Source organism: Dermacentor andersoni, chromosome 1, assembly GCF_023375885.2.
Source record: "Dermacentor andersoni chromosome 1, qqDerAnde1_hic_scaffold, whole genome shotgun sequence".
Taxonomy (NCBI): Eukaryota; Metazoa; Arthropoda; class Arachnida; order Ixodida; family Ixodidae; genus Dermacentor; species Dermacentor andersoni.
Window position 1 is genome coordinate 171556553 of NC_092814.1, and position 27611 is coordinate 171584163.

The following is a 27611-nucleotide window of genomic DNA, read 5'->3' on the forward strand; positions in this document are numbered from 1 at the left end:
GTTGGACTCGGCTGACACGAGACCATGAGGTAATTCGAGATTTCCGAGAAAGGCGTCCATCATCATGCAGTGGACATAATAATATGATGATGATGGTGAAGATGCTGATGGTTGCGGTGGTGGTGGTGGTACTGCTGCTGCTGTTGGTGGTAGTGCCAGTGGTGGTGGTTGCAACGAAGCATAATTACTCACTTCAAGCACTTCATATGAACGGAGTGCGCTGGCTTTCCTTGTATTTACTGTGAACAAAAAATTGGCCAACAAACTCTCTTGGTTGAACCAATAGCATGCAGTACGAGGTCTAAGATGAGGAGAATATAGCCAACGGCTTTTGCATCACTGCCAGAGTGAAGTACCAGTCCACGTGGAGAAGTGTTCACTACTCGCTACAAAGGAAGATCGAATTTTTTATGCTTCCACTCCGTTTGGAATAATAACGTGACAGTTGTGTGTGATTAGCAGGTTCTTTAGTAGGTAAAGTAATACGGCGTACGTTGAAGCATGGCGGCTGCTACTGCGTGATGCAGATCACACATATGTGCCTGGAACTAGTCTGCGTTCTGATCTTTTAGCAATGAGCGCACAAATGTCGAGAGCGCGAAGTGTTCAATAATGCTGCTGCTGGGTCAACATGGGAATAATGCCACAGCGGAGATCACATCAGTGGAGTGCAATGCGACGTCACCACTTGCCTCACTGGTGGCGCCTGCGCCATGTGCGGCCGTGTGGCTGCGTATGTTGCGTAACGAGTCTTCCTTGACGTAGAAGAACACGTAGAGGGACGCCGAGCGCAGGACTGCAGCTTCTGCATGTTTCCAACTATACGCCCGCTTTCCCCGATCGGTCCTCGGGAGCAGTTCAGTGGCAGAAATCGTTTAGTAGCCGAGTACAGGCGTCATTCAGAAGTATACGGTTTCTTGCTGTCATGTGGCTGCTCTACGCATAGAAATGGGGACTTGTTCTTCCAACAGGAAGTGGTCGCGGAACACACGGGCGTCTTCTTTTGAATCAACCATTGGCCAGAAGGCTCTTAAAGGGGTTTCTTTTGTTATATTTGTATGTGCGTGGGTGCGTGCGTGAATTTTATTAACAGCCACCAGCATCAACCGAAGTTTTATTCCAATTGTCATAAAGTGAATATTCACTTTACGATAATTTAGCAGAAACAGCCACATGTCGCAGAAAGGGACGGCAACGTAAAGCGAGCAGTAAAGGTAGCGCATACATACATACATACATACATACATACATACATACATACATACATACATACATACATACATACATACATACATACATACATACATACATACATACATACATACATACATACATACATACATCTAACAGCCGGAGAATGTTTTTGCTAATGTGGGTGTAGGCTTGAACCCGAAAATCCGCCCTCGGGCTACGAAACCGGTGCCAGCATCGTTAGAGAATATATTTTTTGTATGCCGTCATGCGCACGTATATGTGCGTGGCTGTCCGCCTGAGCGTGTGAAAGTGCGTAGCACGAACGGGCGTGCTTGCGCGAGCGGTTTTGCCTTCGCGCGTGTGCAGAATTTCCGCACGTACAGTAAAATTGAAGTTCGGGGGACAGCACGATGGCTGCGGGGGTGAGAAGGGTGCGAGAATTGAAGAGGGGCGGGCGCACACAGTGCAGTTACCTGCCTCGCGTAACTCCATTAGGGCGCGGAATGGTTCAACGTAACGCTAGTGTTTTTTTTTTAGAAGGCACAGCAGCAGCGAAGCACTCGGCCGACCACAGAGCGCTTCTACTAGAGCTGGTGCACGCGCGAAGCGTAATGAAGGAAACGCGCTGCATGTAAAGCATGAACACAAATATGTAAGTAGTGCGGCGCCAGCTTCACGTCGTGCGGTGCAGCGCGGTGCGTCTTTGCTAAAACCGCGGACCCGGTTCGTTTTACATTTCACTCGGAACTTGCGTGACTAGGATATGAGCGCTAACCGCGCGCGCGCTCGCGGTACCATTCGTTGGATTCCAGTTTTGTTTTCATGCGGCGCTCGCAGAGGGCGCCGGGCGCAGGCGTGGGGCGCGCGAGCGCCCGTTATCCGGCGTCGAACGCAAGTGTTCCAGCTCTCACGCGTCGCGGGGGTGCAGCGGCGTTGTCGAATGTGCCCCCCCTCCCCCCCTAACCCGTCGTCTTTCTACCGCGTGCCGCTGCGCAAACTCCCACGGTGCTGTGCCTCTAGGGTTCTCGGCGAGGCCCCTTCCGCCCCCGCCTTCGGTGTCCGCTACTTTGTCGGCGCCCAATGAGCCACCACCCCTCGCTTTATTTACTTTTCTCTGCTACGTGTGTCGCCCCTTTGGTCCGCGCACCGGGTCGCACAGCGCAGGTTGCCTCAAGACAAGATTGTCTCGCTCGCCGCTGTCAAAACTAGGCCGTGTCATTTCTCCTGGTCTGCGGAAGCAAAGTCTGCGCGTCTGCCCGCCTCTGATAATGGACCTTTATCACGGTACAGGGGGAGCCGAAGCGGAAGGCGTTGGAAGATGCGGTGTTTGGATTTCACGACTATCAGGGATGCTAATTTCGTGCGTCCCTTATGGATGCTAAATGGGATCTGATGCTAAAGGAGATCTGGGACAGAGAGACCTTAGGAGGAGGAGGGTAGGAAAGGGACAAAATAAAATATCTGATCATGGTATGTACAAGCATGTACTGAGGCCGACTGAGTCAACTCGCATTGTGATGGAGTGACTTTGGCTGTGAGTTGTGTTTTGGGGCGACGTACGTCTCAATCTGCGCTTCATTTCGCACGCCTTCCGCACGCGTGCGCACGTGCGGAAAAATCACGCAAGTGCACAAATTTCGGCTTGCACTACTCGCGCGGGCCCATTATAAACCGAAAATTGTGCACCTGTGTGCTACATGCAGAGGTACAGCACCCGTATAGCGTGCAAAAGGACCGTGGTTCAAATCCCGGTGCCGGGCAATTTTCCACCGGATTAAAAACAAATCCGCGTGTTGATAAAGTTGTATAATCAGGCCTGGAGTGCGGCCTAACTCCGGTGACCAGAACCGGTACGCACTCCCTCACCAGAGCAGGATTGGCCACCCTGGTGCAGTACTTCGCCACAACCTCCTATATGAATACAACAATCAAACCCCGGCCATCAGTCCCCAGCAGCTGCGAAGCAACTGACCACGGCGATGGATAGACCTGCGACGCAGCAGAGGTTGCCAAGAATCTCTGGATCCGGAGAGGCTGCCATTGGAAATTGAACCTGGCAATTAACGTTTAACGCTAGAACGTTATCTAGTGAGCCGAGTCTAGCAGTGCTATTGGAGGAATTAGCGGGCATTAAATGGGATATAATAGGGCTCAGTGAGGTTAGGTGAACAACTGAAGCATATACAGTGCTAAAAAGCGGACATGTCCTGTGCTACCGGGGCTTAGCGGAGAGACGAGAACTAGGAGTCGGATGCCTGGTTAATGTGGATATAGCTGGTAACATACAGGAACTCTATAGCATTAACGAGAGGGTGGCATGTCTTGTTGTGAAACTTAATAAGAGGTACAAATTGAAGGTAGGTCTATGCCCCTACATCCAGTCATGATGACCAGGAAGTCGAAAGCTTTTATGAAGACGTGGAATAGGCGATGGGTAAAGTCAAAACAAAGTACACTATATACTGATGGGCGACTTCAATGCCAAGGTAGGCAAGAGGCAGGCTGGAGACAAGTCAGTGGGGGAATATGGCATAAGCTCTAGGAATAGCAGGGGAGAATTATTAGTAGAGTTTGCAGAACAGAATAATATGCGGATAATGAATACCGTCTTCCGCAAGCGGGATAGCCGAAAGTGGACGTGGAGGAGCCCAAATGGCGAGACTAGAAATGAAATAGACTTCATACTCTGCGCTAACCCTGGCATCATACAAGATGTGGACGTGCTCGGCAAGGTGCACTGCAGTGACCATAGGATGGTAAGATCTCGAATTAGCCTAGATTTGAGGAGGGGACGGAAGAAACTGGTACATAAGAAGCCGATCAGTGAGTTAGCGGTAAGAGGGAAACTAGAGGAATTCCGGATCAATCTACAGAACAGGTATTCGGCTTTAACTCAGAAAGAAGACCTTAATGTTGAAGCAATCAACGACAATCTTATGGGCATCATTAAGGAGTGTGCTATAGAAGTCGGTGGTAACTTCGTTAGACAAGATACCGGTAAGCTATCGCAGGAGACGAACGATCTGATTAAGAAATGCCCACGAATGAAAGCCTCTAACCCTACAGAACTGGCAGAATTTTCCAAGTTAATCAACAAGCGTAACATAGCTGACATAAGGAAGTATAATGTGGATAGAATTGAGCATGCTCTCAGGAACGGAGGAAGCCTAAAAGTAGTGAAGAAGAAACTACGAATAGGCAAGAATCAGATGTACGCGTTAAGAGACAAAGCCGGCAATATCATTGCTAATATGGATAAGATAGTTCAAGTGGCTGAGGAATTCTATAGAGATTTATACAGTACCAGTGGCACCAACGACGATAATAGAAGAGGGAATAGTCTAGAGGAATTCGACATCCCACAAGTAATGCCGGAAGAAGTAAAGAAAGCCTTGGGAGCTATGCAAAAGGGGAAAGCAGCTGGGGTGGATCAGGTAACAGCAGATTTGTTGAAGCATGGCGGGCAGATCGTTCTAGAAAAACTGGCCACCCTGTATACGCAATGCCTCATGACCTCGAGCGTACCGGAATCTTGGAAGAACGCCAACATAATCTTTATCCATAAGAAAGGGGACGCCAAGACTTGAAAACTTATAGACCGACCAGCTTACTGTCCGTTGCCTACAAAGTATTTACTAAGGTAATCGCAAATATAATCAGGAACACCTTAGACTTCTGTCAACCAAAGGACCAGGCAAGATTTTGTAAAGGCTACTCAACAATAGACCATATTCACACTATCAATCAGGTGATAGAGAAATGTGCGGAATATAATCAACTCTTATATATAGCTTTTATTGATTACGAGAAAGCGTTTGATTCAGTCGAAACCTCAGCAGTCATGGAGGTATTGCGGGATCAGGGTGTAGACGAGCCGTATGTAAAAATACTGAAAGATATCTACAGCGGCTCCACAGCCACCGTAGTCCTCCATACAGAAAGCAACAAAATCCCAATAAAGAAGGGCGTCAGGCAGGGAGATACGATATCTCCAATGCTATTCACAGCGCGTTTACAGGAGGTATTCAGAGACCTGGATTGGGAAGACTTGAGGATAAGAGTTAATGGAGAATACCTTAGTAACTTGCGATTCGCTGATGACATTGCCTTGCTTAGTAACTCAGGGGACCGATTGCAATGCATGCTCACTGATCTGGAGAGGCAAAGCAGAAGGGTGGGTCTAAAAATTAATCTGCAGAAAACTAAAGTAATTTTAACAGTCTCGGAAGAGAACAGCAGTTTACAATAGGTAGCGAGGCACTGGAAGTGGTAAGGGAATACATCTACTTAGGGCCGATAGTGACCACGGATCCGGATCATGAGACTGAAATATCCAGAAGAATAAGAATGGGCTGGGGTGCGTTTGGCAGGCATTGCCAGATCATGAACAGCAGGCTCATGATCTAACGAATCGCGAATGTGACTTCCTTCCGTTACTGTGTGGAACTCCCACTTGCTTGATATGATTTTTCCTTTGATTTTTTTAATCTCCGCCTTAATGTGTGAACAAACGTTCAGTTACGTGTAACAACGAAAGCGCCGCTCCAACTTGATGCTCGGTATCTGCACAATGCAGCGGGGACCTCCGGAGACAGGCCTGGCAGAGAGACGTTGAAGACGCGTCCAAGTCCTCGACTCCTTCGAACTTACCACCTATACTCAATAGAAGTCTCAACGGCCCCATCTGCTGTGTTGTGCTGCAGTTTTGCGGTGCTCCATAGAGAGAGAGAAAACAAGGATAGGAAAGGCAGGGAGGTCAACCAGAACAGCATCCGGTTTGCTACCCTACACTCTGGGTGGGGGAAAGGGGAATAGAAAGAGGAAGAAAGGGAGAGAGTAAGCATTCAGTACGTGTGGGAGGGACACCATACACAAGGACACTATAAATGGTCTCCTAAGCCGGTGCACTTCAAGTACTGCACTAGTGCACGAATCGCTTTTCGAGCCAGTGACAGGTGTGGCCACGGTCCGAGTATCTTTGACTCGGTGAACGGTCTCGAGTCCAGTCGGCGTAAAGTTGCCCGCACAGAGAGGCGTTGGACATCGTAGCGAGGGTAGGTACACAATAGGTGCTCGGTGGTTTCCTCGCACCCACAGGAGTCGCACATCGGGCTCTCGGCCATTCCCATACGGTAGGAGTATGCGTTCCTGAACGCCACTCCCAGCCACAAGCGACACATCAAGGTTGTTTCGTCGCGGGAAAGGCTAGATGGCAGTTGTAGCCGTAGCGTGGGATCCAGTTTACGTAATCTGCAATTGAAGGCACTTGAAATCCAGAGATCTTGTGACTTCTTGCGTGCAAGTAGGCGAAGTTCTCTGGCAGCGTCCGACCTCGCCAAAGGTGTTGGACGCGTCTTGGTATCTTCGTGGGCACACCGGGCAGCCTTGTCAGCTAGGTTGTTGCCGACGATGCCACAGTGAGCAGGGATCCATTGAAATATAATGCGGTGTCCTCTTTCCAGAGCATGGTGGTGCACTTCCCTGATGTTAGATATCATCTGCTCGTAAGTTCTGTGACGTAATGCTGACTTGATGCTGTGAAGGGCTGCCTTAGAGTCACAAAATGCGACCCATTTCTCTGTTGGCTCTTCGCTGATGTACATCATAGCGGCATGGAGAGCTGCAAGTTCTGCCGATGTAGATGTAGTCGTGCTCCATAATTTAGTTTTTTCACTATAGAGCACAGACGCCCCGTGTAAAATATGACGAGGCCGCTGTCTGCCCACTTTAACCGTTCACCATGTTTTTGGTATTTGCCTCCAAGAACCGCCGCCGAAAGACGGCCCTCGGATCTCGCGCGCTCAGTCGGCGCCACAGTCTGCGGAGCAAAGGTCACCTGTGCCAAGGAGCCGAACGGGAGAAACAGGGGATACTGTCCGGGGATACTGGGCGTTAGGATGTTGGTGAGTGGCTAGAGGGGCAGTTAGCTCCGAGGCACGGGCGGCACAGGTCTCATCCACCGAGCATCCCGAAGAACTAACTATAGAAGTGCAACGCCAGTGTGTAATCGTTTTGTTCTTTAAAAGGAGCGACTCTCGTTTTCTCCGACAGACAATACACTTTCTTCGTGAACACTTTTCGCGCGCGGTGTAGAAGAGCAGCAAAATGCGCGTTTTATTTCCTGAACACATGTGGGTCGCTTTGATGGGGATCACATAGCGCATTTGGCCATGACGCTCTCGAAGGACAGGCGTCGTGCTTTCCTGCTTTCACTCTCTGTCTCTTTCCCTCTAACGCTACAGCCACCTCCTGATATATATATATATATATATATATATATATATATATATATATATATATAAAGTGAATACGGATTCTTTCACATCGTGGGTACGTTCCCCTGCATCGAGCAACTGGAACGTCGCTCTTTTCGAAGTTCGGAATACGTGCAATTTCTCCATTGGATAATCGCAGCTCAGCAACGGAAAGCTTTCACCATATAGATAGATGCTTTCGTATACAATATGTTGCGTGCCCGCAACCAGCATTATATACTCTAAATTCCATTCCGTACAAGAGAAACCTTTCGGATTGACGCCATTTCCGCCGAGAGGATAGCGTGCCTCGGAGAAAGAAAATAAACATTTATAGTATATCGATCTCGCTTGTCGCGATACACAAAGAGAAGCGGCGTACAGATCGAGGCTCACGCAGAGCGCTCTCGTCGCGCCTTTAACGTCGCGCAGCGTCAGCGCGTGCTTCGTCGGAGGCCGAGGAGGAGAGCGCGGCTTTGTGTCGCTCGTCGCGAGGGGAAAGGCTAGTGCGAGGTGGTGCACCTGAGTGCTACTCGCGAGCACCTGAGCCGCGCGGCACGCCGTCGGGCGCTGCCAGAGCTGACGCAGCTGACGCGGCGGGCGAGCGCGAGGCGCCCAGCTGTTCTCGCGAGCGCGTGCAGCTGCCCAGCCTGCCCCCCTTTCACCCCTCCTGGTACGCGCACGCACTGCGCCGTCACATCTGGTTGCCCTCTGCCTCCCGCCCCTCGCTCGCAAAGCACGCACACACGCGGCATCGTGCGCGCGCGCTGCTGCTGCTCGCGCACACACGCGACCGGCCGCCTCTCGACTCGAGGACAGCGCGCGCGGCCGGCCACCAGCCTCGGGCCCGGCATGCACCTGCGGCTGGCGACGGCTCCCTCGGTACGGCGCTGCTGCTGCCTGCCCGGCCGGGCACTCCAGGTACCCGGACGCCCTCTCTCGAAATCAGCCCTCCGCTCACGCGCCGCGCTTGACCCACGTGCGTATACTTGGCCGGTGCGTGCAGTGGACTTGGCTCCTTCCTCTGATCGAGACAGACTGGATCAGATAAGCGCCGCTCACGCGCGTGTTTCTCTGCGAGTTTTATTTGCTTCACTAAATCGTTTCCCTCTCCGTGGTACGTTCGCTTCAATGCGAGACGAAATGAGACATTATACTATGCTTAGCATTATACTATGCCTAGCAAGCGTATTTGATCATAGCGATAGTGTCAACTGAAAACCAAGCTGTCGGAATCGCGTTGGAGTCACTTGTGGTCACCTGGGCTGCGTGAGACCGTAACATTGGGACAAGCGCCCACGCAGGCCTGGGCACTGTGACTGTTCAAATTCTGTGTCTCTGCAGCTTGTCTCGGACATAGATCAATCTGGAGCGCGCTGCCGTATGCGTTGCTTCATATCCGCGCAGGTCGCCGTTAACCTGCCTTGAAATACATCCTTGTACTTGGCATGTTATACTCACTCTAGCTCAGCTGACTGTATCAGTAGTTTCGACGTCCCTATAACACAGGGACACAAAATAAGAAAAGGAAAGACCAGGGAGGTTATTCGAGAAAGCTTCTGGATGGGTGCCTGTTCTGGGCAAGAGGGGCCAAAAAATGCAAGAGGTGAAAAATAACAGAAACATGGAAATGTTCGAGCACGAACAGTAAGCGCGCAATGCAATCACAACATGTCGCAGTATCCGAGTGCTTTTAAAAAAGTTCAGCAGTGCTTTTAAGGCCGTCCGCACGCATGCTGGTCTGGAACAGTGTCTAAAACATCAATACAACTTGTGGATGCAGCTGGTACATAATCAAACCGATTCGTCACGATTCAGTTTGAGATCTGATGGTTGTTTAGCTTGACTTGCATAGAGTGCAGAGGTAATTACTTGCTAATACATGAAAAACCTCAGAGGGCGTCTCTGTAGAAGAGTTTCTCTTTTCTTTTTTTTTATATCTGGAATGTTTAAGCTCAGTATATGCTCTAATATCGTTCTCTCTCTTTTTGATCTGCCAAGTTAGCTCATCAGCTTAGCGCCATATCTGCAGAACCAGCGCGATTAACTCCTTCGCTGCCGCGTGATAGTACCTTATCATGAAAGATACGTTGTCGGCCATAAGGCCAATTGGCGCAGCTACTCTGTGATTAGCAATAACATAGCGCTGTGTTTACGAAATCTTATCAAGTGAGATGAATAATTTCTCCCAGGAAGCCTAGGGGCGAATATATTATCTAAACACATTTTCTCTGTCACATTTCTTTGACTTTCTCACGATAACTCGTTTTAGCGACGAAATATATCGACATTTAAGTTATGTGCATGTCTAGGGCGACAGTTCTTGCAAAATATACACAAAAAATACCGCTGTTTGCCACCTCACCGTTGTACATTTATGTGGCATACGTGATTACAAATTTTTTAAACATTCTTCTGAAAGCCTTGCTTGGGGCTAACACCAGGTCTGCAAACGGTCGCAGAGACCTGTCGACGACGAGCTACAGCGCTCTTTCTCTTCCCTTCTTTCTCTCTTTTTGCCATTTTATCCCCTTCCACCACAGCAGGGTAGCAAACCGTACGCTCCCTCTGGTTAAGCTCCTTGTCTTTTCGTGCTTCTCTCTCTCTCTCTCTCTATCTCTTTATTTTGTATTGAATTAAGTCATTAGACAATGTGACAGTGAATTTGGTTGGTGTGTGACACAACCAACCAAATTCACGTTAACGTCTACTGTCAGAACAACAAAGATAGAAAAAGAAAGAAAGAAAGAACCTGAGATTAGCTAAAGTACATTTCCAGTTTCGCATCTACAAACCGTTTGCCGGAAATCGAAATTTGGAGTCACTGCGCATGTAAAATCTCAAGTGACGTCAAATAATTCGCAGTGATTCCATCACCGCTGTGGATACCAATAAACGAAACGTTGGGGATATGAGATTATTTCACAGGGCCAGTCCGTCACATTGAACTGTCTGACCGTACATCGGCAGCGCCATTTTGCCACAGATTGCATCCTGCGTAGCATAAAAGCAAGTGACCAATAATGCCATAAATACGGGGTGATCATTTTTAAGTCTTCCGGAATTTTGAAAAACCTCCTGTAGGAGATAACATAATTCTAGTCCTTGAGCATGATAAATCTAAAGCCACATTCAACTAATTAAACCAATTTACTAATTAACTTCCTAATTCATTATTTTATGCCACACATTGCAAGTTATGAATTGTAGCCGCTGAATTAGCAAGGCGTATCAACTTGGAATGAATTTCGAGCAATTTGGAGACATGCGTCATAAACTCGCCATAAAAATGCACTGTTTCACTTTCGTTTTAGAGCGCAGCTCTTAATGGCCCGTTCCTGCGGCGAGCGGCGGCAGCGGCGGCGGCGGCGGCGTCACCGAACGAACGAGCACAACAGCGAAAGATGAAAGAGCGAACGCGGAGCGGCAGATGAAATGCGCGAGCCGCGAACGGCGGAGACCAATGAGAGCGTACCCTTTAGTGATGTGCGCGCGCGAAGCTGGTTTCATTCGGACCCACCCGACTGCTCGATGCATACTCGTATCTGGTCTCAGCCGGACCGATCGTTTCGTATTATCGTCTCATTGCGTCAGCTATTGCTCGCGCTTGTTCGGTTTGCTTGGTTTGGTCTGGTTAGGGCTTGTTTCGAGTGTCATGGTTTGCGATTGTTTTGTAATATGAATGCATGCGCAACGCAAATCGTGCAGTGCTTTCTGGAAGCCAAGCGCCACCAGCGATTAGACTGGAACCTCCGATGTGTCATCTATAAAAGCCGATGCGCTTGACCCGGAGATTAGGTTACCGACGATTGCCAACTCTGCTACATATGTCTCTCAAATTCTTTGCCTCAATATATCTCGAAATTAAAGCACTATAGAGCTGCACTCAAATTTCGCGTTAGGGCGTATCGTAACTGTAGGTGAATTTTTTTTACAAAACGCTCTTTCATGCATTGAAGCCCAAAAGTTACTGGAACGCCTACGTATTTGGTCCCGCACATTGGTAAATATATCGAAACTGGTGTAATCCTGGAGTATAATTTCAAGTGGATACGTATTGCAAACTCGTCGGCTACAATTCGTAAATTGCAATATGGGGTATACAGTAATTAATTAGGAAGTTAATTAGTGATTTCTAATTAATTAGTTGAATATGTGTTTCTATTTCTCGTGCCAATTTCGGCTGCCTCTTCTCGTCCGCCTCTTGTCTCAAGAATTATACTATTTGCAAGAGGCAATATTTAAACATTGCCGAAATCTTAAAAATGATCACCCCGTGTGGGTTCTGTGTAAATCCTTCTTGTCCGGCGCAGTGATGGTGACGTTTCGCAGCATGTCGCTAGATGGCGCGCTGATCGTATTGCGTTGATGTACCGAACTGGCCTCCGTGAAAGCGTTTTGTCGCGTGAGGTTCGATGTAACATGAGTAAGACGCTACTGCTTACGAACTAAAGTGCATCTCTCAATGGATAGAGGACTGCATGAAAACATTATGTTTAGTGATTTGGACCAAAAGGCTTATTTCTTCAGCGCAAAGCTCGCTCACTTCATTCTAAGCATTCTGCTCTGTTGAAGTGTTTGCGTAGACAGCGCGCAACTTCGTTTCAATTGAAGAAGCTTATGCACCGCAACACCACTGACAGATACGTCAGCGTTTCCGAAGACGGTGTGATCTGTATTAGTGACTTCTCAACCTGCGACTGCAAATATCTCGCTCGTCAGAGCCTTGGGTGGAGCTCTGAAACATGCTGTCACATGTTGAATGCAGCTTACGCGTTGTAACCATGCACTGCGCTCTGGGCCGACTTGTTTGTAAGGTTCAAGCGACCAAACATTTACTCGAGCTCCATAGGGGGAGCACGTGCGTTCGCCTTGGCGTTACGTGTCTGAGGTTTGCGTCACGTTCGCGGAAAGTGCTGATAAATTATTGCTATATTCTTTAAATGACGCAATGACCCGTTGTGCCCGGTGTGTTTGACTGCTATTACCCGGTGGCAGAAAAAAAACATCTAAATTACCACCGAGCTCAGTCATCCTACTGCACCATCTGTTCACTAAGGAGTCCGCGTGTGAGCCGTCACATGCCGTCTCCTTCACACAATCGACGCTTTTCGAAAATGTGCTTTCTGGTAACCTTATTCAACAAGAATCGGCTGCGTTCTTGTTTTCAAATTGAAGTAGGGCGCACTTATGGCTTTAATGTCAGACGCTGGGCTGACGAGCTTTTTTTCTTTATCTCTCTCTCTCTCTCTCTCTCTCTGGCGCTGACAAAGGACTTTTCAACGAATAGTATACATTGACATTTGTTCGACTCTTGCCATCCTCCCACCCTGACCTCTCCGACGTAGGCCTCCTGCATTGAATGAATTGGTACGTGGCGACCACATTCAACTAACAAAGAAGATCGCTCCGTACATAGCGGAAGGTAGAAGCATGGCTAACAGAGTTCTCCACATAGCGACTGAGGCCAGAGGAACCAGCGTGGCGCGCAAAGAAAGAAAGAAACGCCGCTGCCGCCTTGTTGGTCACTAGATGGTGCAGCTCGCGCGCGCCAGCGCCTTCCATGGACTTGCGACTTCGTAATGCCAATGACAGCCGTGCACATATTGCGCTTCAAGCGAATGCATATGTGGCGCATGCAAAGAACCGTGGCTATAGCGCTTGCCCGATGTGGCTTTCTCCTGATTAGAAGGAGGCCACAGGTGTGCCTCGACAAACCTGAAAAGTGTGATCTCTGTGGAAAATCCGCAAGGCCAAGCACTAATTTTTTTTTATTATTGTCCAACAACGTGCATTTAGAGAACAGCCATTCGCCAGATATTCTCTAAACACAACCTTTGCAAGCGTTGCTTCAGTTGTTACTGCTAGGTATTAATTTCTTTTATCGCGTCTTGTAGGCTCGCTTTAGTCTATTTGTATACGTAGAAAGTCGCCCACTCAGGGAGTATAGTTTCGAAGAAAGGATAATGTCCTTCCGTCAGGCACTTTCATTTTTCCTTTTCGATGTCCCGAAATTATGTCTCGAAAGCCAGTGCCTATCTTAAATTTCTAATAATTTACCAAATTATGAGTGGCCAAAGTCAACTTATAAATTGAGACTTAAGCATTCCTACATCGCCCTGACATATCCGACGCATTATCTGCTAGTTTGCATCGCTCTTTAGGTACTCTAGCGTCCGCGGGTTTCCGCAGAAACTGCGTTGGCACGTTCGTGTGGATTCCTTCATCTAAATTTTGCATCATCTGCTTCTCGCATAAACTAGCTCTGTGGACCAGCACCGCAAGTACAGAAGCCGCATAGTGTTTATAATAAAGGCTATACATCGCTTCGTACTGGGGTGTCATCCAAGGGCACTCACGCGCGTAAAACCAGGGAGCGAATTCCAGTAGCTTGCCGTGTACCGTCTGCTTGCGATCAAGTCACCGCTATTAGAATTTGAGCCGTACCACGTCCCCCTCTCAGATGTACAGCGTAATCATCTGCCTTGTACCTGCTCCATCTTGTCAGACAGAAAAGAATTCTCGCTTCCTCTCGCCCATGATATATATATATATATATATATATTTATTATTCACGTGAGTGGCCCAGTTTCGGACATTGTAAGAAAGTTAATATAGGCAATAATATTTTTATACATCGTGTGTAAAGTGAGAGCTGTAAAGCTAGCTTCGCCTTGAAACCGTGCTCTTACACACGGCGCGAGTACGTGTGGGAACTTTTCGATAGCTGGCTTAGCTGCCTACATTTTCTAAGCACCAATGATCTCCTTAACGCTTTACGCAAGTGGCTCACCTTTCGACAATAATTATTTATGAGCACAGTTATTTTGTGTAAAAACATGAAGGTGTAAGAAAATAGCTAAAAAAAACACGGAGAAGGAGGGGACGTGGCGAAATCTGTGATGCGCAAGACGTAAGTTACAAGGGAATGACGGGACCGAGAAGCATACCCCGAGGAAGGGCATCGAAGTCCAGCAAATTAATATGCCCTTAAATTACATGACCCACTCCCTAAAGACGTTGCCGCACGCAAAGAGCGCCGTTGACTTCGGCGCTCGTTTATCAGTACGCACAAGTGTAACACGGCATTGGCTCCGTCTCGACCGCCCGCACCCCCAGGTCGCTGATGCGCTCTGTTGTTTCGTTTCATTAATTGTTCGGTGTTTCTTGTGGATGTAGACTTTGATCACTCAGAAACGGAAAAAAAAAAAGAAAGCGCAGACGTCCTGGCATTATCGTGTCTATTAATAAAGATTGCAGTACGTGTTGTGTTCGTCACACACTCGCCGCGACACTGTCTAGGTGTATACGTCACTCATAATCTTCCAGCGTGGAGCAGGGTGGGCACCTACCGCAGCGCTTCTGAAACTACGATGCGTGTCAATAAGCAAGCTGTTGGTGCCACGCGGGCGCAGATCGCCGGTCAAGCTGCACTTCTTGGGGCATTTTCTATGTGCCCCTGACACCATGTGACATGATGTCGAAAAGAAGAAAAGTCGAATCAAATTGAACCCAGTTCGGTTCCACTCTATCACCGGTGGGAGGCGTTCAAGATCAGCGTGTCTTTGTGAATAAATTCAACAAGCCTTCTCCCCTGAGAGCGTCAGATGAGCGACAAGGCGGCGATGATTTCTTCTTTTCCAATCAAGCGCCATCGTCAATCATCTCGTTCACATCAAAGGTTGAAAGAATCTCCATGCTGCGGCGTCAGATCTCTTCACCCTTATCCCTCCCTGTTCCCAGACACGTTGTAGACAAGGGAAATCTTGTTCACTCCCAACTTTACTTTCCTCTATCAATCTGTCTGGCACGCCAACACACACCGGTAAACAATGGAAGTTTTAAACCGTACGTGACGCCCAAATCTTTCTCATTGCTTTGAAATGCTACATTAGCTGCGTGTTTTGGAAGTCACGAGCTTTTAAGACACTTGAGAAGTAAAGAAAAAGACGTTCGTGGTCCGACAATTGTATATTTGCTTTAAATGTGTATGCGTTTCGTAATTGCAAGCTTAAACGAGAAGCTGGTGCATTCTTATACATGTCAAATGCACACTGGTAAATATGTACGTGCGTCTCAAAGAACTCGATGCCTTGTAGCTTCGCTTGACACGGGGTTAACGCGGACCAAGTGTTAGCCCGACTTAATTTACCTCACGCACCACTATATTGCGCCTGCTGCTAGCTCAGCGCTATAGTTCTGCACGTAGTCCCATTGCGTTCTTTATTGTATTTTCCTGTTTCTTTTTAAGCGTAGCGCAGCTCTGTACGCCCTACGCTGCCATAACAGCTGGCGGCTGTGGGTATATACAAGTGCTGCCTAGCGTGTGGGAGCGCGCACTCGTCGGCAAGCCCTGTCGCGTGCCTGTGTGTGTATGAGTGTGTGCCCGTGTGGGCCATTACACTCGCTCCGGACCAAGCGAGAAAACCAGGCCTGCGCTGTGCAGGACCCGGCGCTCTGACGGCCAGTCGCATCGCCCACCGAAAGCGTTGTTGGCGAGCTGCTGCGTTCACTTGACGCCGAGGATGTGACGCTGCGGGACAATGTACGGCACACTGGGAATCTTACGGTGGAAGGGCCGGGACCGTTGCTGTACGTATTACATGTGAACACGCGCTCTTCGCGAAATGCACGATGGCAGCCGAACAAGAGGCCGTCCGCTCAATCCCCCTGCCATGGACGCGGTCGTTTCTGATCACTCTCGCTTCAGTCGTGTGCCTAAGTTCCCGAGCTTGTTCTTGCGGCTATTTTGCGTGCTTCTAAGGTATCGACGAGAAAAGTAAGTGCAGTTAAATACAATACGCAAGAACCATCGGGGCCTGCCAAAAGGCGACAGAGATGTAAAAAAAAAGAAAGAACTTGAAGAAAGGACGTGAACTGAATGGTCATCTTCGAAAACGTGGGCAGCGTGCAAAACACAACAAAAAGAAGAGAGTGCAGCGTCTGTGTCGTTCCCTTACCTCTCCTTTTGTTTTGTTTTGCGCGCCGCACGTCCCTGCTCCCTTTACTAAGTGGGCGTTTATCGCTCTCAGAATGGACCGATCGTGAGTTCTACGGGAGGTCGTTCGGGAATACATTTACTATACTTGGCGTGTAGTCTGGACGTATTGCGAGAGTTTTATGAACTAAGTAGAAGATTGAACATTTCAACGCAGTTAATATATTCGCCTCGCGGTGTCGGCTGAAACTTGAGCCGTTGAAGGCATTCAAAGCTTTAGGAGTTGCAGTAGAGTTAGAGACGTGGATGTTGGAAATACGAGATCAGATGAAAGTTCAATGCCAGCGTCTCAATAAGACAGATCAAGTGCCGGCGTTTCAGAAAGTGAATATGTTCAGCCGCAATCGCCTTCTGTGCATATTTATGTACTCCTTCCCAAGTAGTGACTGAGCCCAGTGCTGTTTCGATCAGACGAGAACCGGCGTACTCAGCAGGTAGCCAACCGCCCACTTAATGTGGTTAACCTCTATGCCTTTTGCCTCTTGTTTTTTTCTCTCTCTCTTATGTACCGGTCTTACAGTGTAACACTTGCAAATCGTAGCAGAAGAAGGTAGATATTGTTTTCGTTGGCCATATAATTTTCGTAGCCATATAATGTGAATTACTTTCGCCATCTACGTCTGTGTACAAAAAGATTAAGCGAGGAGCTCTTGCCTTTAAGCAAGTACTCCCCGCCAAGTCTATGTTCAGTACGTTTTTCTAGAAACTATGAAAGTAACTTCGAGCAACAAAACAAAAGTTGCGCCGCTGACAACGCCGTATTTACACAAGCATGCGCACACATGCTGCGACTAACTTATTTTATTCATTCGTGCCTAGGGCTGCAGAGTTTTACTTTAGTCTTTAGATTTGACCTGTTGCAGTGTTCTACTTTGGTCTTTAGATTTGTCTTGTTGCTCTCCTTTCCTCTTTCCTTTTTCCTCCCCTCCTTCCTATCTTCCATTTCTGTGTTGCTGTCACCTCCCTTCAGAAGAGTAGGCAGGCGTTGTGCCCCTTCCGGTGGCAGTTGCCAGCCTGCTCCTCGCTTTCCCTTTCCTGATACCTGTGTATATGTGTATATGTGTTCAAAACAAATAATAATAATAGGGCATCGGGCGTCATTTCATTGCTACAACTTGTTTTGTTAGCGTGTAGAGTGAGAAAAGGAGGAAGCACAGGCAAGGGGGTTCACTCGTGCCTGAATTCAGAAGCGATGCACCCAAGCCCACGTTCTGTTTTGGACGGTATGGGTTTAGTTACAACACTCAGCGGCACATGGTAGGCAAGAACTCTATTGTTGGACATTGCTCATTGACGGAGTCAGCACGTGAAGCGTTCGGCCGAAATTGAAGCGTATGCTTGCACTTTGTACGGAGCTCAAATTTAACGTTACTTCCTTTTGAGCCAACGGCTGCATCGCAGTGGCGTTTCGTTCCGTCTAGTAATCGCGTTGCGCTAGCAAATGATTCTTTTCCCAAATCACGCAGGCTGATGAGGTGCTCTTATATTTGCCTCAGTGACCACTGAAGATAGCGTCCTTTGGATCGAAAGCGTCGCTGTTTCCCGGGCTCACGACATCCGCGATGTAACTTTCACAGAGCTTCAGTGAACGGGCACCGCAGGAAGAGGGCCATTCACATCAGACAGCTTTTACTTGCTTCCACAGCCGCAGACCATTGTCTTGAGCAAACAGTGCATGCAAAACAAACGTGCAGAGATTAGAAAGATGAAACTTCGGATGAAAATTACCGCCTGACATAGAACCCTTGGTTCACATTAAAGCACGAGCATATTACGCCTTTCCCCACGGTCTGCCTAATAAGGAAGGAAAGTGGAACACGGCAGGATCCTCACGCCTTTCGACAACAGTTTCGACAACACGGTATGCCTTCGTCAAGGCTTCGACAAGGCTATTTCACTTGCTGACGCGCTTAACAATGGCTCGAGGTGGCTGCGCGGTTCGCTTTTGGTTTTGTATTGCCGGGTCTCCACGTCCCAGTTATAGTTTCGTGTACTACATTTTATTACTCGCCCAAGAGTGATGAGCTTCAATTGCGCAATAGCGTTTTGTTGCTGAGCAAGAGGCCTCGGGTTTGATTCCCGAATGGCGGTGGCCGCACGCTATTTGGAGCAAAATTATATATATATATATATATATATATATATATATATATATATATATATATATATATATATATATATATATATATATATATATATAACACAATTGTATATTTAGCTTAAGGCGCACGTCAAAGAACCCCATGTGGACAAAATGTTTAATTTGGAGTCCTCCACTACAGCGTCCCTAATAACCCACTGTACAATTTCTGTCTGCACTGCCCAGTCGGTTTCTATCTGGGAACAGCTTTAAAGGAAGCTGTAAGGGCGGTGACAAGCGGCGCGAGTTTGCCTCTTGCGCGAAACTCTTTTCAATACGAAAGAGCCAGCTGATAGACAGGTGTACAGGCCCACTGCTTGTCTTGATCTGCCGGGCCTTGGGGCACACATCTGTCGTCTCGAATGGTCTCCTGAGCGTCTGTGTCGAAATGGAGCACAACGACCCGTCCGTAACTTTAGTCACATTTCTAGTGTACTGCGCAAAGGCCAACGTACGCACAGACAATAGGAAAAGCTAGTCAGATGTGCAATATTTCTTTTAAGAAATTATGGGTTTTTACGTGCCAAAACCACTTTCTCATTAGGAGGCACGCCGTAGTGGAGGACTCCAGAAATTTCGACCACCTGGGGTTGTTTAACGTGCACCTAAATCTATGTACACGGTTGTTTTCGCATTTCGCCCCCATCTAAATGCGGCCGCCGTGGCCGGGATTCGATCCCGCGACCTCGTGCTCAGCTGTCCAACACCATAGCCACTGAGCAACCACGGCGGGTGCAATATTTCTTCGTTGCAGAACTTTGCATAGACCTATGACTATCACTATTGCTTTAAAGTCACATTCATTCTCCTCTGCCACTGTTCTGCACAGTATACACTTGAGCAATTTGTACGCCTCTGAACCCATTTACGGCGCCAGTAGTTACTACCTCGAGTACCTCCTACACCCCAACCTTTGCGTAGAACTCCTACATCCGTGTACGAACTCTTCAACTAATATGCAACCGTAAAAACATTCTGCGTAACAGAACGCAGACTGCAAGCTTTGTTTGGAGCTCCTAAGTGATATCGCAGTAAAATGTTGCATAGACCGTATCCGTAGCACGTACTAATTAAACGATGTACGGGTCACGGGACGACGACACGCGTTTCAGCGTAACGGAGCGGACGGATGGACAAGTGAAACCGGGGCTCTTGACAGCTGTCGCAGTGAAACTAACTTAAACGAAGATGCCACGCGGTCATCCAGGGAACGTCCGTGCATCCCGCCCTGCAACGCTACACTTCCTGTCGCTGTTGCCGGGCGTCCGCTGTGACGCGACCCAGGACTGAAATCCCGGGGCCAGCGTCCGCGGCGAGCCCGGGGCGCAGCGAGTGCAGCTGCTGCCGCGGGACAGGTGGTCGGCCAGCACACTCCGCTCCTCGCACAGCTGCGTCATTTGCGGCATGTACACTTGACATTGTTTGTGCCGCGCTGACTGCATTGTGGGGCCAGCGCCGGGTCGAGCGCGCACACGCGCTCTGCCATTAACAGTCTCCGGCCACCTGCGACAGCCGTCACTGTGGCAGGCGGTGCGCCGACGACGAGCAGGCCGCCGCTGAGGGCGAAACAATGCCCGCCCCGAACTGGCCGGGCACAAATCATTCGACACGTCGAGTAAACACGCCGCTGCAGCGCGGAGCAAAGCAAACCAGTTCAGTCTCCCGGTAAGACTAACAACGAGAGTATTGATGAGGTACCTTTACGAAGAGTGCACCACCGGTTGAGAAGGCTCCGATTTCGCGTAATGAGAAATTCCGTAAAGGTGTCGACGAAAGTAAGCGGCAAAGTGCATCGTGCCGAGCAAAGGTAACAGGAGCGAAAACTCAATAAAGCAGCTTAATTGCAAAGAAAGATAACACAAGAAAACAACATAAATAGCCGGCAGACTCGATGCTTCTTCCGATTCTGGACTCACTGACACAGCAGCGGGCTTTCACATCGGACATATGGCAAAAATTCAGCTTCGTCCACTGCAGTATAGGATGTGGCGGCCTCCGAAATACATGCACAAGCGTCACCACTCTCATTGGGGTGCGCAAGATCCCGCACAAATTGCTAAGCGTGAACGCTGCCCGCTGGATCAGTGGTCGGTGCGTCCAAACCAAAGTGCTCATTGCCGCATGGAAAGGAGTTCGATGCTCGGCGGAACGGTGGTGGTGGGCGGCGAACTTTTGTTTTTGTTCGCGATAGGGTGAGGACGAGGAAGTGGTGTGGTGGCGACGACGACGGTGCGACAACGCTTGATGCTTCGTGTGGCTGCTAGCAAAGTAAATCGACGCCTCAGCCCATCCCGTCTACATTACCACACCTGCTGTTAACACGTCTATATAGCATCCATGGCAAGGCACATTGTCTGTCACATGGATTGTAATGGTAGTAGTAATTTGATGGTTATTAACATAAATAAGTATAAAGGAATACGAACCCAGTTGAAAAAGAACAGAAATTGCTGTCGCGACTACAGAAATTTCTGTTGTACGACAGAAGTTCCTGACGTTTCTGTAGTTGCGACAGACATTTCTGGCGTTACGACAGAAATTCTGAAGTCGCAACAGAAACGTTCTGTCGCGACAAGAGTTCTGAAGTCGCGACAACAGCTTTCTATCGTGACAGCGATTCTGACGTTAAGACAAAAATTCTGTCGTCGCAACCGAAAGATTCTGCCGCGACGACGAAGAGTTCTGAAGTCGCAACAGAAACGTTCTGTCGCGACAAGAGTTCTGAAGTCGGAACAACAGCTTTCTATCGCGACAGCGACTCTGACGTTACGACAGCAATTCTGACGTCACAACAGAAACATTCGGTCGCGACGGCCAAGAGTTCTGGAGTCGCAACAGAAACGTTCTTTCGCGACAAAAAATGTTTATGAAGTCGCAACAAGAACTTTCTATCGCAACAGCGATTCTGACGTCGCAACAGGAACTCTCTGTCGGGACTACACATTTTCTTTCGTGGCGTTAGAAATGTGCCACTCTCCGTCGCAGCGACATAAGTTCGGACGCCGCGACAGAAGCGCTTTCCGTCGCGGCACATTAAAATTGTATCTCAGTGTTGCATCGGTGGTGTACACTGTACTTTTCTCTTGCGCGGTATTCAATCGTGCTTCTCTGAAGCCGGCATTGCTGATAGCACCGACACCGGTATTAAAGTCGACGTGCCCAATTGTTATAATTGTGCCGTGACGACGCGGCACCAGCAACGCCCTACCGGCCTCCTCACAATCGGCCGCTGATCAAAATCATACAATCTGCGGGAATGGCTGCGTATCCGTTTTGTTTTATTTGGTAAGATGTGGCACACAGGCCTGTGGATTTACATGTGCCGTTACACTGACACATTAGTTAATTTCCCAGAAATATTGCATAAGCTTTTGCGAAGCGAAAAAGAAGTTTTGGGTTGTTCCACAAAGTTGCGGGAAAAGCTGTCTCGCTCGGGTCTCATTATTCTGGTACAGCCCTGCCGTGAGAAGCCAGTATGCTGTCAGAATGAGCACTCATCCACGAATGTTTATGTAGCTATTTTGCATTGAACACACGAATTATATGCGTGCTCAAAAGTGTAAAGAGCGAGAGACGACTGTCGAAGTTAGCAGTAACAACCCTAACAGTGTCCCCGGTCCCCGTTGTCTAATTCTGAATTTCTTATTTAATATGCATATCGTACAGCAAAATCGATGTTCTCGCACTCCACGATGTACCAATGATAACAACACTTTTGTTCTTCTAGAGATGCGGCAGTTGAGGCGGTGGAGTGAAGGCGCATCTTGGCTTTTAAAATGCAAATGTAAACGTCAACGCAGACAGAGATTCTTACTGTTGACATAGCCAAAATGTACACTTGAATACGTGTTCGGCGTGGCTCATAGAAAGTGCGTTCCCTGTTCCATTGTATCGGTTAATTTTTCAAGAAGGGCCTGGGCAAGACGTACTTAAATGGGTTAAAAATATGTGTATACCGGCAAACGTTAAAACATTCTTCTTCAAGCTTCACACGGGAACCTTGCCTGTTAAAACGTGGCTAGAGGAAAGACGGATTTATGTGCCATGGGGAAGCAGATGCTTTCTGTGCAACACAGTTGAAACGATTGAACATGTTTTCATTGACTGAAATAATGCCATATTCTTTTGGGATATATTACAGAGAACATTAAAGATAGACCTACCCCTCAATCCACATGGCATTCGCTTTTACCCCCCGAACGCGATTTTGAACAGATGGATGTTATCTATTTACTTGGACTGCACGCAGTCTGGCGTAGTCTGTTGGCATATAGACATTGGGATGTTAAAGGCCGATCTGTGCATGAATATTTTGTGGAAATGGTTGTGAAGGTACGTGACGTGTACAAGATGAATGACTGTGATGAAGCTGTAGTGTCAATGCTTAATACTTTGACACATATAAAACGCGTGTGATCTGTGATCACAAACACTTTTGAGGCTTGTAGCCAAGCTGGAAATAAAGGGGAAAACATTCGGCGTGGCGCAGTGATAAGATGCTGGGCTCGGGATCCTCAGGTCCAAAGTGCGAATCTTGGGCGGGGAAGTTTTCTTTTTTTTAATTTTCTTTTTTGTACTAATACATTTTGTTATCCTTAAAGAGGTCTCTGTCAATTTTAATTAAATTTTGATCAGGAACTACAGAACTTTCGACTACAGGACGTCACACTACAGACAACAGAACGAAAGAAATAACGTCCCAAAATACGACAGACTGAAAATTTCCTGTTGTGTTTTTCAAATGGGAAGTGAAAGAAATTACTTCTGACCGCACTGTTGCCGTGTAGCGCTGTCTTGACAGTGCTACACATGTGAATGGCGTCATTTGACACGTGAATGGCGGTCAGTAGTGGGTGAGTGTAGGCGAACAAAAATACACGGAGAGAGGATAGCACATATAGGGGAACCATTTACAAGTATACAGCAGAACAACGAGGCAAAGGTTTACTCACAGTTTGCTTGTGAAGTGACTTCATCGAGATAATTTGTCAGCCAGAGGCTCTGTACACTGGGCACGGTTAGGTCACGAGTGGAAAAAGCTTAATGCGTTCTAGTAGCCTTCCGGAAGACTTAAATTCTGGGGTTTTACATGCCAAAACTACGATATGATTATGAGGCACGCTGTAGAGTGGGACCTTGGATTAATCCCGACTACCTGAGGGTTCTGTAACGTGCACCCAATGCACAGTACACGGGTATATAGTAGCGCAACGCCAAAACCACAACACCACCACTGCGGATTTCCGGAAAATTCTGAGATTGACTTGTCGTGGTAACATGCACCAAGGCACGACCAGAAAACTATGACCTACTTTAACACGTGTGGTTACGAAACTGTAACACGCAGTGCAAAAGGGGTTGGGGAAATGTCGCAGTTTCGCCCGAAAGGCAAAGCACTGATTGCGATAGCAAATTAATAGATAGATATACGAAGTAAGGATATAATTTTATCGGCCGTATAAACTTGTGAACATTCGCTTACTAGCTAAATTAACAATGATAGAATATGTAAGCACGACTGAATGAGGACGTAGAAAGAAATAGAAACACAGAGAGCGCTGTATCTGTATTTCTGTTTCTCTCTACGTCCTCGTTCAGTCGCGCTTACACATTCTATCATGGATTCATACCAACTAGCCCGCCAACGTGTTTTAACTAAATTAACAAGCATGGTGTCACGCGTGCACAGGTAAAGCTGAACACATCTCGCTCGATGAGCGCTGAAACTCGCTGTCAAAATTCTGGAGTGAGGAATCGCGGCCGCAGCTGCGGGCGAATTGTCCTTGGTGCATCTCTCGCTTCAACGCGAAAAAAACGTCGAAAGCACAGCGCATACGAAGCTATCTGCACTACTCACACTCTGCAAACATCGCAGATCGCTTTGAAGATGAGGCACGCGCGGGCGCACACTTTAGCCACGTCGCAGGTCGCTTTCAAGATATGGCGCCCGCACGGCTGCGCCGTATGCACCAGCCGCCGAAGAACAACGCACCCCCCACCCCCTTCGCCTCACTCCCGTGGATCGCGCGCGACAGGAGAGGGCACGCTTCCGGCCCGCCTTCCTCGCTCGCGCACGCGAGATTGAGCGGCGTTCGCCGGCTCACCCTCGCGCGCTTTCACTCGCACATACAGTGTACGGCGCGTGACGAAGATTTTATCGACCTTGGACCTTATACGGAAACTCACAGCGACGCCGACGGCAGAAATGCACCTGGAGTATTCATATAATTGTTATCGGAACAAAATAAAACGTTCAGTGTTTGGTACGAGGGGCGATCCAATAGTTTCTTGAATCGCGCTGCTCTGAGTGGACAGTGTGTTTGTGTGCATGTGTGCCCGCGCTGCTTCGTTCACTCATTCCTCTACACCCGCACTCCATGTTCCCTTTGTTCAGCCATGAAAAAGGCAGATGCGAATTTCGCTGCGATGCGGCGTGTTGCTGATTCACCCGCCAACATTCCGCGGAAGGTACTGTATCAAAAGTCAACCAAGGGCTTCGGTTTCGTATGGCCAAGGTTTGCGGATGGTTAAGTGGCGTTGTTATAAATTAAATTTTGAGGTATTATGTGCCAGAATGACAATCTTACTACGAAGCACGCCGTAGTGGGGTACTCGGGATTAATTTTGATCATCTGGGGGTCATTAAGGTGCACCTAAATCTAAGTGCACGAGTGCTCTTGCACTTCGCTTCCTTCGAAATGCGGCCTCACCATCCGGGATTGAACCTGGAACCTCGAGCTCGGCGGCACAACGTCATAGCCGCTAATCTAGCGTGACGTGTAGAGCGGACGTTCATAAACTTTTTTCGCGAACCTTTACCATACTGGCGTTGGTTATCCCAGTTAAACGGCGTTCGGAGGCCTAACATCCTCCACAGACATTATGGTGGCCTGGAATCGGTTTAATCGCTCGGTAAGTTTGGCTATATGGCCCATAGCTTCATCTTGAAATGGCTTTTCTCTAGTCGGAAACAAAAATTAGCCCAGACCCTTTGTTTTTCAACTCACTCGTCATGACCACCATAATTTGGCATCGGCGTACCAATACAAAACCATACGACGCGAATAAATGCGAATGCCGTTATCATCACCAAGCAAAGCTTCCAGATAAGCTGGTTACGTTGCTGCTGTTGTTGTTGTTGATGATGATGATGATGATGATGATGGTGATAATTTATTGGCATCCCATTTGAAACAGGGCGTTGACAATTGACACCTATTTTGAAAGAGTGCGCAACGGGACGGCACAACAGAAAGGAAGACGAACAGAGGCACCTGTGCACATGCTCGTGTTCCTTTATGTTGTTCTGTCCCGTTGCGCACTATTTCAAGATGGTTCTCATGTCAAAATACCAACTGGCGCAACATTCAATTGAACGCTTTTAAAATAGTCACCTGACCTGCTTGAGCTAATCAGATGTGCTATACATGCTTTTCAGTCTAGCATTTTTGTATACATCTCCTTAATGTTTTTTCTCTCTTCCTCAAAACTTATCTACCTTGTATCGCTACCTATGCCTGTAACGGATCCGGTGGTAGCGCTCCCTTCCTTGCTTTCTTTTAAACCATTTTTCTAAACGCATCTTGCTTGTCTCAACTGCTGACCGATTAATGCTACCGTCCACTTCAAATTCAAGCGCTTCTGGAAGGGGCACGCTAGCTACGGATCTCACTGGGTGAATACCTTCGCATTCCATTAGGATGTGCTCAGTCGTCTTCGGACTTTTGCTGCAGCAGGCACATACCTCATCTTGTTGCGAATATTTGCTCGGTTATGTTGTTGTCCTTAGGCAATATGCTCGAGCCTCAAATAGTAAGGCACTGCCCGTTGTGTTGTATAGTTCTTCCCTTATAATTTCTTTTTTCTCAATCTCGTAAGTATCCACGGAATTGTTCCCTTCCATTCTTTGCATCCAATTCACTGTCTCTCACTTTCTTCTTGATGACTCCTGGTTGTCTATCTACACTTTCAATTACCCTGGACTTGGTTGCCAACTTTATTGACCTCTTCCTGCCTTCGGTGTCCACGCTTTTGTTACACTCACTAGACACGCCCTCCAGCAGCGTAGCAGGGAGACAATAGATCATGAGGAGCATGAAAAGCGAAGTGTGCGTACGAGAGCTGATTCAAAGCAACAATAGCTATTGGATCGGCTTCAGGTTCGTGCGCACATTTTGTGATTGGAAGTGTCTAGTCGATAAAACGCCGTTGAGACTGCAGTTCACAAAGAAGTTTACGTGACAAAATGCGCCATATAGGGCAAGTGGCTTGCTGTCGCATACGAGTATATGCTCGGAGAGCACACGAACTTTCCAACTAAAGACAGACTACATTACGTGTCTATGTGAACTGCTCACAAAGAAGGAAGCTGTATAGAAGTAATTTGCGGAAGCCTTCCATACGTAGGCGGAGTGTGCGATCTTCAGGAGCCTCGATGACCATCCCGCTATCGTTTGCTTCGTCATTTCATCAGCCGACGTTTGCGCACATGCCAGTCTCCTCTACCATTAGAGGTGTTCTGTTAAAGTAGGACCGTATCTGTAAAACCTCACCGTTCATAAGACACTATTTTTTCCCATTGCCCATCGCGCTCGCAGTAACTCGTTCATCGTGAAGGCTGACCGGTGCCCGTTCTTATAAATCGTCCGTGCTTGCGAACTCCTCTGTCCGGGCGCAGGCCGCCAGTTCACAAATCTTTTCAAGCAAAGTGGAACTTTTATCTTTTTTTTTTTTTTCAGAGAAGGTTCTGTACCTTTGGAAGAAAGCATCGGATAGGTCAAAAGCTGTGGCATGACGTTGGGGGGAACATGTGGCGGACTCGATTTGTGTGCCTTTGCGGCACCTGGCGGAAAGAATGTGCCGCCGCGGCCATTGTCAACAGCGCGGCTCGCACCTGCCGCTGTGTCACAGCGGCTGGGCGCATATGGGGAGACTTTGCGCAGCTTTGGCGCCTGGTTTCCTCTTCCTCGACATGGCGCACCTCCCTCCCCCACTTCCTCCCTTTCGCACCGCTTCCCGCAATTCA

General features: G+C 48.1%; 1 protein-coding gene across 4 annotated transcripts in view; it reads left to right on the top strand.

Moving 5' to 3' along the window:
• The window catches only part of nvy (CBFA2/RUNX1 partner transcriptional co-repressor nervy), a 155710-nt gene that overhangs the window by 64340 nt on the left and 63759 nt on the right, over positions 1-27611 (top strand). For 2 of the 4 annotated variants that reach the window (XM_050194748.3, XM_050194750.3), the window contains exon 1: positions 15817-16040. The exons of 1 other annotated variant lie outside the window; for it this stretch is intronic. In XM_050194748.3, coding sequence (XP_050050705.1) covers positions 15992-16040 — 49 coding nt within the window. In that variant the 5' untranslated portion in view covers positions 15817-15991. Of the gene's footprint in view, positions 1-8250; positions 8370-15816; positions 16041-27611 lie in introns of those variants that run through there. One more of the 4 variants, XM_055062747.1, reaches the window with a different exon arrangement.